The 13,390-nt window shown below is 41.8% G+C and overlaps 1 protein-coding gene across 1 annotated transcript; it reads left to right on the forward strand.

Annotated features, from left to right (window-relative positions):
* Positions 1 to 461: 461 nt before the first annotated feature.
* LOC127055349 (kazal-type serine protease inhibitor domain-containing protein 1-like) lies at positions 462 to 13,098 on the forward strand. The gene is made up of 4 exons (XM_050962235.1): positions 462 to 921; positions 9,620 to 9,780; positions 11,700 to 11,844; positions 12,968 to 13,098. Exons 1-4 carry the CDS (start codon positions 462 to 464, stop codon positions 13,096 to 13,098), a joined length of 897 nt encoding a protein of 298 aa, XP_050818192.1.
* Positions 13,099 to 13,390: the final 292 nt, after the last annotated feature.

Consider the following 13,390-nt stretch of genomic DNA (forward strand, 5'->3'; position numbering starts at 1 on the left):
ACTAACACTATTAAGGGAGTGAGAAAAAAGAGGGAAATAGAAAAAAGCATGTACTTCTCTGCTCTTTCATCAGTTCATTCTGTACCTCTTCCTACAGTGGCTACAATATAATGTTTTTCAATAGAACAACTCTGCAAATTTGGCTCAAGGAGACCCTGAGCAAACAGCATTTCACAAATCTTCAACTTGGCTTTCAGAAGGGAAGTGTGTTTCATATGTATGCAAGACCTGCTTTCCAAACTACATTAGAGAAAAGCTTGTAGATTTGTATGCATTTTTATTTATCAGTTCCAGATCAGGAACCTGATGCTAATTTCTCTTTAAATCCTCCACAGTACATTTATATTCCAAAAACAAAAAAGGAGTGTGACGTTTTTTCTAGCTCACTCACTCTTGCTGTGCGGGGTTCCCCCCTCCTTGGTTTTACTCCAAAGACCTTTGCATTTCATTACATTCTCAAGATGAAGATTCTGGAAGTTACAGTAGTGTTGGTAGCCCTGGTACAAGTTTCTCAAAGTTTCCCCACTTTGTACTACAGGAGTTGGTTGAGATTGTTAATGGAAGGAGATAGCTGTGGAAAATGCAATTTAGAACTTTGCTCCAAGCCTACACACTGTCCAGCTGGGACTGTATTAGATCAGTGTGGCTGCTGTCCTGAATGTGGGAATGTGGAAGGGCAGATCTGTGACTTGGATAAGGTCAATCATTTCTACGGGCAGTGTGGGGAGAACTTGGAGTGCAGGCTGGATGCCGACGAAACCAAGTTTGGGGAAATCCCTGAACCACAATGTGTCTGCAAATCCCAGGAAAGTGTCTGTGGACCCGAAGGCAAGACCTATGTGAACATCTGCCAATTCAATGAGGCTTACTCTGAGAAGAGAAGAAATATCAACATGAAGCACAAAGGACCATGTGAATCAGGTAACATACATAGACATGTGTACCAAGGATACTGTTCTCTAAAGCAGATGTTAATTTCTAGAAATATCTTTTAATGTTTCAGCCCACTTACAGCAAAATAATGCTTCAGCGTCATTGTAATTACTGTACTACTTCTTTGAGATTTAAACAAGTAATTCATCAGCTGGTGTTTAATCTTGCATGTTGTAAGCTTGTATATTACCATAGTGGATTTTATATCACATTGTCCTCCAAATATGTGGAATGTGAACTTGTATATTACACAAGTTATATGTAACGTTATATATGACCATAAGGGAATTAATATCACAAAGTCACTAATAAGTGAAAGATGTTCAGAATAGTTGAGCAGAAAGTGAAATGTGGTGAGGGTCAACCACAGAGATAAAAAATCTTTAGAATTATTATTATTTAATGTCTGAACTGATATTGCAGAGGCGGGTAGCAAGGCAGGTCTTAGTTAAAAAGGTGATGGAACCAGAATGAAATAGAATATAATAGGGTTTGGAAATCACTTAAATAAAGTTCCATTCTTGGTATAAAGAGTTAAAAATAATGTAACAATGATTATTAAAAGATCTAAACATCCACTGATGATTACAAATCCATACATAATTTCCCTAAAGCCATTTGCATTCATGTTGATTATATAAAATTATGAACCTCATTTTTGTTTGTTGAGGCTTTAAACTAAATACACCTTTGGCTATATTTTATTTGCGTAGGTAAGAAACAAGCATTCAAATGCAGCTACACTACATGGCAGGGTGGTGGGAGAGAGAATGAAGTGGTTAGGGTAGTTACTTGAACACTGGCTGTTTTTACAGTATGATTTTAATGTGATTCATCCTTCAGGAATTAGTATCACCATCTCACATAGCAGATTTCTGAGTGACCTAATACACAATATGGAGAGAGGTCCAAATTACACATAGCTAGACACAAATAAGGACTCAGAATGCACACATAGAGGGACTTTCTATACAAAATCTCAAAGTGTATATATGTTTGCAGCTTATGTGAGATTATATGTAGAGTTCTCACACAAATCTGTATACATGCATATGAATATTCCTGTTTAAAAATGTAATGATGCATCATCTCCTATCAATTGTTTTATATAGTACAAAATGTTGCTTGGAAGTAGCCTCATTTCTCTGCAGAGAATTTTAAGCTTCTTGTCTCTCCATGGCTTTCTCCTGCAAGTTTATTTAAATTGTTTGCTTGTTTCACTAAGCTGGAATAGTAAGCGCTGAGTACAAGCAGAACCAAATGTACAGGATCGTCAGGTTTGCACATCAGCAGACATGCCAAAGAAAATTCTCCAAATGTTACAGCCCCACTGCCCCTTGGAACAGAGAGGATATTGGTGAAGACTAAAGTTGCACTGAAAAAATGTGCTTGAAACAAGAGAATACCAAACTGTTCAACAGATAACTTCTTGCGGGGCCAGATTCAGAAGTGATAGACATGATAGCTTGTACGTTGGTTACTGGTACAGCATTTGGCACAACAGCCTATAGTACTCAAGGGCCATGTCGTATTCCCGCTGGGTTCTTCCTATTCTTGGCTGTGAACAGACAACTCTGGGCCAAATTCAGAAGTGATATAAATGGTGGGTTTTGTGACACTCTGGTCCACATATATTTGCTCCCTGGACCCAGGGGGCCAGTTGCATGAGGGCGGAGGTTCATTGTCAGGAGAGGGAACGCAGCAATCCCCCGCTCCTGTAGGGGGTTTGCCAAGCATCTTTAATTTGTGGCCTTGGCTTCACAGGAGTGTGGCTGGCCAAGGAGCTCAGAATGTGCACATACATTGATTGTCCTGCTCCCACCCTCCCTCCAGCCATCTCAGTGCCAGGCAGTTCCAGTTCCCCAACAGAGTGGGGGTTGTTGTCTGCCAGCCCAGCACCCACTTCAGACTTTGTCATGAGGATCCTACATGCTGGCAGTAGGGAATCCAGCTACAGGGACTCCAGCTACATGAACTTACATTCATGCTGGAATGGAAGAATTGTTTCAGGAAAAGCAACCAACTAGAGGATGCAAGATAAAGTCGCTCCCCCTGTCTCCATCTTACCTTGTCCTCTCCAACCCTACCAGAGTCCTTGTTGGGTAGCACTGCTGTTCTAGCCCATCTGTTCATTCTCCTCTCGTGGCATTAGGGTGACCAGATGTCCCAATTTTATATGGACAGTCCCAATATTTAGGGCTTTGTCTTATATAAGCACCTATTACCCCCGACCCTCATCTCAATTTTTCACAGTTGCTATCTAGTCACCCTACCTGGAATGCCAGAGCTCCATGGGGAAAGGTTGATACTGACTCTCCTAATGTTCCTCTGCACACGGTATTGCATACATAGAACTAGTCATTTTAAAGAGAACCTCAATGGCTTTAGTTTATATTCTCCTTGCAATTTACCAGTCAAACATTGGAGTGTGGAGCATACAGTGTGTCCTCCTCTGGCCACACCTTCTGTTCCTTAGCAATCCCATTTTCTGCTGCCTACACACTGATGTGAACAAAGGCAGCATATCAGCACTCCAGTATATTTACAAGTGCTCTTGCAAGTGGTAGGCAGCTCAAGCCCTGATTCTGATCCACTTTGTAACTGTATAAATCAGTAACTCCTGAATCCTGGGAGTTAGACTACATGACCCTTGCTGTCCTTTCTAACCCTATGATTCTAATACTGATTCTGCCTCTGTCTATCTGTCTGGCCTTGGATAAGTTATTTAGCCTCTGTGTGCCTCAGTTTCTCCAAGTGTAAAATGGGCATAATAGTTCTTGCTCACTTTTGTAAAGCACTTTGCAATCTAAGGATGAAATTCACAGTATTGATATAGCAGCAGGCGCAGAATATACACCTTATTTTATACTTGTGCACCATGCAATGGACAGGATGATGGGACTTTATAAGAACTTCAGCATGTTTTACTTTACAGCAATAAAACTATATGTGATCTTCGGGGAAAACATTAAGAAGTTACCAGAGGCTGCCAAGCTGTCATGCAAAGCTCTTTGAATTGTCTTCCACCATGTGAAAGAATAGATAGGATTTCAAAGAGGAATATTTGCTTAAAAGCCAAGTTCCAAAGGGTAAAAAAGGCATTTTAGCTCTAAAGTGGCAGAAAAAAGTAAAAGATTAAAAGATATTTTAAATCTTATGTCACTAGCACAAATGCCCAATGATCTAGATGAGGATAGTACATTGAATGTGCTATTCATCATTGCTCTGTGCCTTGTGAGCTTGTTTACAGTGCTGCAAAGTGTGTGTAAAAGGCCACCATTATGTTGTGGCAGTGCTTTATACCACTTTCACACAACTACAAGTAACTCCAAAAGATGTAAGGCAATGGAAAGTCTAGGCCCTGAGATTGGCAATTTATCTGTGCCTAGGCATTCTGCTGGTTGTCCTTAAAATGAGAAACAGATGCTGGGCACTGATCTGTATCTTTTGGTAGCATTCTGTAAATATATACATCATTAATCTCAATGTACATTGTTTTCATACTTTTCCTTCAAAGCATCTCCTGTCCTGGGGATGCCGAATAGATTAATTGTATACAGCAACTGATGAATAAATAAATAAGAATAAACTCCTTTCATCACAAGAGCCGACTTTTATCTTCTGTCTGCCACAAAACCACACAAAGTCAAAGTCACACATGAAAAAAGGCCCTTTTTCCTTCCCCAGAAGGTTGGTTTGATCAATTTCTAGCTTACAAATACTGTAATGGCTTACAAAGATTGTTAACTATATTGATGACATGCAGATTCTCCACACTTAATCCATCCTCTTTCAAACCTTTGCTGCTGTTGATTTCACAAAGCAATAGACCCACTCCAGAGCATTTCTCTTTACAGTCAGCAGCACAAAATACCAGATTATTTTAATGGGAATGTTATACTGAAGGAGCAAAGGAATAGCTTACCACTTTGTGTGCATTGTGTTACAAATCAGACAAATAACAGTAAACATAAATATCATATAGTTGGAGAAACATACCATTTTGTTGTTACCAAATCAACATTCTTTAGTTTGATGTTGGATTGAAAAAAATACAATATCACTTAGAAAATAATTTCTGCACCTTTTTCAATCGTTTTGGGGCTAATGGCTATTTTTCTCACATCTGTGGCGGCAGCGATGTGACAAATACATAATAGGGTAAAATTCATGGCCAAAAGCAACTAGTGATTTTGAATACTCGCTCTCCCTCTAAATCAGGCTCCCTTAAAGCATCTCATGTTGAGCACCCACAAATGGAGGCACCTCAAATCATTAGTCACTGTTGTAAATCCTGGACCATACTGCTATCTCAGAGTGCAAGTCCATTATCTGGTCCATGGAGAACTTGGGGGTCGTCTATAGCTTATCTTCCCCACCCCTTCGCACAGGTGCTCAGGAGAGAGGTTATAAGGGAAGCAGCTGGGGGAAAATGTTGTTTGGTAGATAATGCTTCAAAGCCAGAAGTCTGGGAGCTTTGCTGTTTCTTCTCTGATTGTGTTAAATGATCTTCCTGTCCTGTCATAAGCATTTACCTTTGCTGAAGGGTAACTGTGTCCTCTTCTCGTGAAATAATTCTACAAGTAAATAGGCTTTCTGAGGTGAACTATGTGGGGATTTGAGGGGGAACATACTCCCCTGCAACCCAGACTGAGAGCCCTGGTCACTAGTCTTTGGCTACTACTCTAATCCAAATATGGTTTGAAGCAAGTGGATTTATCCACTTTGGTAGACTCATTGGGTGTGTCTATACTGCATTGTATACCCAGGTCTGTGGATATACAGGTCCGTGCTTGAGCATCCACATTGCATTGTAAAAATTGCTGGGCTCAGGTCTCACAGGCATGCTGATGTATCCAAACTGCACTGTGCAGACCTTCTGACCTGGGTCTGTGGCTTGAGCTGATTCCACACTCCAGAATGACAGGGCTTGGTCCTGAGTCTCAATGGGACTCCAGTTGTTACTCAGCACCACTAGCAGAGTCCGGGGGTCTGAGTCCAGAGGGGCTCCAGGCCCCAATCAAACTGATTTCTGTTTGGCTGGAAGAGGGGCTTGGGCTCAAATTTCTGTCTGAACTCGGGTTTATAGTGCATGATAGATATACCCACTGTGGCCGTTCCCCCAGCCTGTTCCAGAACTCCCCACCCTTTCTCCCACAGAATGCCACTCTGTGACATGGAAGGGATTGCAAACCCCAACCTCCCTATCTCTGTTGCCTCTTCAAAACTTGTCCTCATTGACTCCCCTACAGAAGCACAACTGGGATGTTTCAGGCCTTATGCTGTTGGTGGAAGGGGAGGCTGGATTTCAGTCATAAAGACTGTGCCAACCTAGAATGAAGTGGAACAGATACACTGCATGTGAGATACTCCCCTCAGGAAATTCTAGAGTAAGGTATGTATATTAAGGGTAAAGGCACAGTTATGTGAACACAGACACACATGCAAGGCCAGAGCTGGAGGTATGCAAGACAGGGATAATGAGAGGGGAGGGAAGCCAGTACAAATTACCAGGGCCCGGCAGTCCGGAAGGGGGCCCGGGACCTGGCTTCTCCGGCTTCGTCGGCCCTGTTTAGCCGGTTTGCCCTTGCTTGGAGCCCCCCAAATTTTTTTTCACTAGGGCCCGAACCCGCTCTCAGCTGCCCCGATGCAAGATCAGAAACACATGCAAGGGGAACTTTTAAAAATCTGGCTTTCAATACATATTCTTCTTAAAGTGCTGGATTACTTGAGTTCACTTTGCCCCTGCAACAGGCAGCAAGATGTTTTGTAAAACCAGATTCTTAAATCATTCTGGGTTATTTTTGATCTGTTAGCACCTCACTTTTGATTGGAATTGTTAAATACTGCAAATAATTTGTGAATATTCATTCAACTTCCAAGGGCCTGCTTGGTTTGATCAAGTCCATATACCTTTCTGTTTGCTACGGGTGTGTGAGCTTGCACAGTGCTGAGTGTTCTGGCCCCAGTCCAGCAACATTCTTAAGCACATGCTTCACATCAGTCAATCAGATTGCTCACGTGCTTACAGTTAAGTCTATGTTTAAGTGGTAGATGGGGGCTAGAGTGTTCAATACCTTGCAGCACTGAGTCCTGTTTGCAGGGGCAACTCCAGGCACCAGCACGCCAAGCACGTGCCTCGGGCAGCAAGCCACAGGGGGCGCTCTGCCAGTTGCCGCGAGGGCGGCAGGCAGGTTGCCTTCAGCGGCATGCCTGCGGAGGGTCCGCTGGTCCCACAGCTTTGGCAGACCTCCCACAGGCGTGCTGCCGAATCCACAGGACCGTGGACCTCCCGCAGGCAAGCTGCCAAAGGCAACCTTCCTGCCATGCTTGGGGTGGCAAAATACCTAGAGCCGCCCCTGCCTGTTTGCAAACAGTCACACAGGCAGGGTTGTGTTCACAGGAATATCTGGAAAAATTGAGTTCTTCAGATGAATACTTGGATCAGCATCTGAGAACAGGTATCCAGAAGTAAGGTTTACCTGTTTAAAAAGTTTCTCATCCAATCTGTGAGCAGAAATAACTATTCTACATAATGACTAGTGACAAGTCAAGGTAAACATTTTGGCTTCCTAGGCTTACCTGTACTTCCATGTGGAGTCCCATTAAAGTCAATTGAACTACCAGGAGTAAAGTTAAGCAAACGTGAAAATTTCTCATTCCAACTATTCAATGTATCCTTATGAATTCTGAGTACATTAGGCAACTTTGAAAATCTCAGCCCTAAAGGGTTTGAATGCCTAATTCTTATTAAAGCTCATATGAATTAGTTGTTCAAATACTGTAGTCAGTTTTGAAAATCTGAGTTTAGATGAAAACCAGGATTGTTTAATGATCAATACATAAACAGCAAATGAGATAAATTTCCTGCATATTTTCTCTGCAATGTATAATTTGATCTGGTCTGTATTTGATGTTGTCAGCACCTAACTAGCTCAATTATATATGATTTCATGTATTGAAACTGTTGTTTAGAAATCTGGAGCATTGCTGTGACAATTTCAGCTGCTGAAACATTCATTCTGCAGAGACTCAAATATTACAGGCAAAAATGTATTTATTTACCAACGCTCCCATCTCCAAGCACCTGGGACTCAGGACAAAAACACAACAATTAAACCCAAACTGGACCTAGTGTCCCAGAAAATACAGACAACTTTAAGAAAAGATAGGAAACATATGTTCAACTGAAAAACGTGTGTTAGTTGTGGACAAACATACTTGGGGGAAAATGCAAATGCAGTGCCAAAAACTAGGCTATAACAATGATCATGTTGTTTTTTTCTCTGATTGTTGATGTAACAAATCATATAGTACGTTTGATACATGCATAGCACATGCTGCATATGTACATTCAGTAGATGCATTCGTGTACATTCAGCCTGACCCTTATACTTTGTTTATTTTCTTGTGTTCAAAGCACTGGATGGGCTCCCTCTTGTGGTTAATGTAAACCTTTTCTTCTTACAGCCAAACGTGAAAAGCTAGTGAATAAATTAAGGTAACTTTGAACTATAGCTGCTTACTTTTTATTGGGTAAAATGGTTCAGATAACTGGTCGTTCATAAGACTGTATTGGCATTTTATTACCTTTATGTAACATACAAAAATGCATTCTTTGCTTTTTCAAAACACAGCACTGATATGTGCTCAAAAATATTAACAATTTTTAAACATAAGTTACATTAAGCTGTGATCAAATTAGGCAAGATAGAAAAGGCTTAAGCCCAGGTATTTTAAGAATTGCTCCACTCAACCTTGCAATTCTTCATTCTGCATGTATTGATCTCATTTATAACCTCTGTAGCCTGGTATAAGGTTATATTGCGTGTTTGCATTGTAAACGTCTGTAACTGTGTAACTCACCAAACAGGAAAGAAGCATTAATTAGTGTAAAGTGCCCGTCTTGTGGACAACGGGGCCTTTGGAAGCAAATGAGCCGTTGTGATATCTCAGAAGGAAAAAGACTTTGATTACCTTCCCCACTGGCACAAAGAGGAGTCAAGCACTGACACTTGTTCTAGCAGTTTGGAGTCTGGGGAGAGGGGGATAAAAATCTCTGACAAGGAGAAGCTTGGTTCTTTTTGCTGCTTGGACTCTAAAGGGGCAAGAATCACTAAGTAAAAGCCTTCCAGCTGTTTTGGCTGGGTTAGCCCCAAAGGACATATAAAGTCAGCTTATGACAGCAATTTCTATTATCTTTTGAAATTCAAGACTGATACTCATTTGTTTATGTATGTTACCTACTTTAACCTCATAACTCCCTTTTTTTTCTTTTCTTATTTATTAAACTTGTAGTTAGTTTATTATGGGATTTGCTATAGGCAGCATCTTCAGGTTGCATTCTGAGTAAGTGACTGGAAGGAACCTGAATATTGTTGGGATATTTGGTGTAAGTGACCATCTGTGATGCCTGGGTGGCAGGATAGACCGGAATGCCCAAGGGGACTGTCTGTGCCTCCATGGTAAGAGTATTCTAGTGCATTTGGAGTTCACACTTGTTATTGGGTAGGTGAAACATAATTATAGAACATACCACCAGTTTGGGGTGTTTGCCAGCCTCAGGACAGACTGTGAGCTGCTCCAGACTGCATGACAATATTGTTTGACATTTTCTTACTGTGTATAGGCAGTTGCATTTTACCATGTCCATCTATCAGGCTCTTTTCATATTGGTTCCTTGCAGCTCCTGTTATTTCTTTGCCACCTCAGGATGCTCAGAATTTCACAGGTAACGACATCATCTTTGGCTGTGAGGTGTCCGCCTATCCTATGCCACACCTTGAGTGGAAGAAAAAAGGGAATAAAATGTTTCTGCCAGGAGATGATGCCCACATCTCAATCCAGGTAGATTATGCTTATTCCACGGATCATGTTTTTTACTATTGAGTTGTGGGGAGGAGATGGAGGTTTAAAGAGGCTATCTCATTTTTACTGCCTTTCTCCTGTTGCAGAGACAAGTTGGGTGAGGTAATATCTTTTACTGGACCAACTTCTATTGGTGAGAGAGACTGGGTTCAGGTCTCCTGTTGCTTCACTACATAGCCCAGTTTATCTGCATATGATAAAAAGTTTAGAAAACCTGACTTATGAGGAAAGATTAAAAAAACTGGGCATGTTGAGTCTTGAGAAAAGAAAACTGAGTGAGAACCTGATAAGTCTTCAAATATATTAAGGGCTGTTATTAAAAGGATGGTATCAATTGTTCTTCATGTACACTGGTGGTAGAACAAGAAGTAATAGGCTTAATCTGCAGCAAGGGAGATTTAGGTTAGATAGTTGAGAAAACTTTCTATTACAAATATAGTTAAGCCCTGGAACAGGCTTCTGTGGGAGGTTGTGGAATCCTCATCACTGGAGGTTAAGAACAAGTTGGATAAACACCTGTCAGGGATCGTCTAGGTTTACTTGGTCCTGCCTCAGTGCAGGGGCATGGGTTCAATGACTTCTCAAAGTCCCTTCTAGCTCCACATTTTTATGATTCTATGAACATCAGTAACAGGATATTACACTATTACGAAGCCTGTTGTTATGATAAATAGCTTGCTAGCAGGGGATGCTACGGTATAATCCTGCCTGGGGAATTAAGAGAATTCTGCTTTCAGAAATACTTGATGAGAGAGGACAGCATATGTAGAGGAAGAAGTAAGCCCTGAATGTCGCACTGTTTTGGCTCTCTCTAATGGATCTGATCAGGATCCAGAAGTCTTTACCAGGCAAAACTCCCATTAACTTCATTGTGATTTTTGCCTGCATAAAGACAAAGAGGATCTGGCTCTCTGATCATTGGCAGTTAAGTAGCTGCTGTCAAGAATAAAAATGTGTATTAAATCTAATCCAAGAGTGTATGCAAGCGTGGTGTACCCCATGCTGAGGAAGAAGTTCCTCCACTTCCTTGTATGGCAGGAAAAATAAGAGCTTCCTGGCCCGGAAGGTGACGTGATTGCAGGCCTCGGTAGGGGCAACAGCCTTTAAAAGGAAATGTTTGGGTTGTAGGAGTGGCCCTGGATACCAGAGGTGAGAAGACCTCTGCCAGGACCTGGGCTGAGAGGCCTTTTGTCACCTTTTATGCTGTTCAGGCCTAGGCACTGTAGGCAAAGTGAAACAAGTTTGCTTTGAACTCCTGGCCATATTTGGGATTCACCACCCTTCTGGAGCCAGAGCTTCCATAGTCCCCTGCCTGGAAAACATGAAGCCTAGCACTCAGCCAAATCAGTGCAGGAGCCAGCTGGTCCTGCCCAGCAGGAATGGCAGGGTCTCCTCCCCTAAAGACAATACACCACCTATGATTAGAGGGGAGTAATATCCCTTGGAAAGTGAAGGTGGGGCTGGGCCAGCTGGTCACATGAGAAGACAATAGAGGGACAGAGATCTAAAAGCCACCATTTCCACCCACCTGTACTCTCACCCCCAAAAGACTTATAAGGATGAGAGGTAGGGCCCAGGAGGCCTATGGAGAAGCTGACCTATGGAGCAGAATTGGAGTCAGGTGGGGGGCTGGGGATGCAGAGCAGGGAGAGGGTCAGGGCTGAGTGTTGGAGAAGTTTAGGGAAGTGGGCAAGGGCAGCATGAGTTGAGGGGGCCCAGGGAAGCACAGGGGTGGGGCACACAGGAGTAGATAAAGCTTGGAGGCAAGGGGTAGTGGCAATGTACAGTAATGGAGAGCAGAGTTTGGCCCCAAACATAATCCAGGTAATTACCCTTGTGAAAAGCATCCTCTTCTCTGGTGTCTGCTAAATCTTGACAGTGTATCTGCCTTCTCTCAGGCAAGAGGTGGGCCTAAGAAATATGGTGTGACAGGGTGGCTGCAAATTCAAGGCATCAAGAAATCGGACGAAGGCATCTACATCTGCCAGACAAAAAACAAGTATGGCATTGCATATGCATCTGCAAGACTGAAAGTCATTGATGGTAAAGTGTTTTTCTTTTGAGGTGAACAATTTTCAGCATTTGGTTTCAACATTTAGAGCCCTGGTTTCAAATGCATCTGCCTCACCTGGTAATGCAAATCCTCTGTGCTGGCACTTGAACTGATGCTCAGGTGCATAAAGCAGGCAATTGCCCATCAGACTGTGTGGATCTGTCAGGGGCTGAGCACCCTTAGTTCCCACAAACTTCACCTCACAGGGATTGGCCCGTATGTGCTAAGGTGAGTGTCCAAATGTGAATATCCTGTTAAGAGACCCACATTTGAAAACTGTGTTCTGTCATTCTATCCTTATCCCTTATCTCTTAGGTATTTTTAGTCAAAAATGTGTATGAAGTGCAATAAACAAAAATAGATAAACTGGTTAATATCATGGGGGGGTTGCTACAATTTTTACCTTTTTCCTCCTGAAAGACACTGTGGATCACAGCTGTAAAGTTGTGCCATCGCTTTTTACACAACCCCCCTTTGACGACAGGTAGAGTTCCATACCAGAACCATAGCTGCACATGGCTCTGAGCAATTCTTAGAACTTCAACAATTCTGTTTAATCATTTACTTTTTGAAAAATTAGGAAGGAATTTGGAATTGCTTTTAATAAGGGTGCTTAGAGAAACATATGATGTAACTTTTTTACTATTTATTTTTGATTGGGTCCAGTCCTGGAGGCTAAACTCCTTTTGACTCCAAAGAGAATTGTGTTTGTATTGCATGGGCAGAAGCAAGCTACAGCGTTCATATCTCCCTCTTCATATGGGCCTCTTCTCTTTGCCAAACAATGGGCTTGACCCTACAATGGTAATTTCATGTGCAGAGCACTTGCAGGATCAATTCATGGTTTACTTGTGTTTGGAACACAGTTAAAATACATGTATTTTGCACACCTGAGAGTGGAAGAGAGAGATAAATATGGTAAAGCTCCCATTGACATCAATGATACAGAAACAAGCCATCAGATATTGCCTTTCTCTCCAAAAGAGAACTTGCTAACCCATTAACGCACTTGTAACATGACTTTAGAATTCTACAGTGAGCTTATCTTCCTCTTAGTTCTTGCTTTGTGTATGTTCCTTTTAATGTGGAGATAATTTATGTCTTGCTGTGCAGGTTCATCCTCTACATTTCAGATTTCTGCTGGCAGCAGAATCACAAGCTACATTACAGATTATGGAGACTATTATGACCATACTGAAGAGGATGAGGAGGAAGAATATGAATCTGGGGACTATGAAAATTGAAATAAGTTCCTATGATAGTCTAGATATATTAAGAGTCCAATATCCTTCCCTTTCAGCTGTATTTACCAGTGTGATCTGTTCTGTAAAGAATCCCTTCCTTCCCACAATTTATATAGCACTCTTCTGGAATTTTCAGGATGTGCTCAGTCATTTGGCCAAAGAGTAGTGTACTACATACCGGTAATAATAATCAGATAGACCATTGGCTGATATTGTCAGATGATTGAACACAACTCTTAAACATGGACCTGGCTATTAAGTATTCTGAAAAGATCATCTTCTCTGTTTTAAT

The sequence above is a fragment of the Gopherus flavomarginatus genome, chromosome 7 (genome assembly GCF_025201925.1).
Source record: "Gopherus flavomarginatus isolate rGopFla2 chromosome 7, rGopFla2.mat.asm, whole genome shotgun sequence".
Classification (NCBI taxonomy): Eukaryota; Metazoa; Chordata; order Testudines; family Testudinidae; genus Gopherus; species Gopherus flavomarginatus.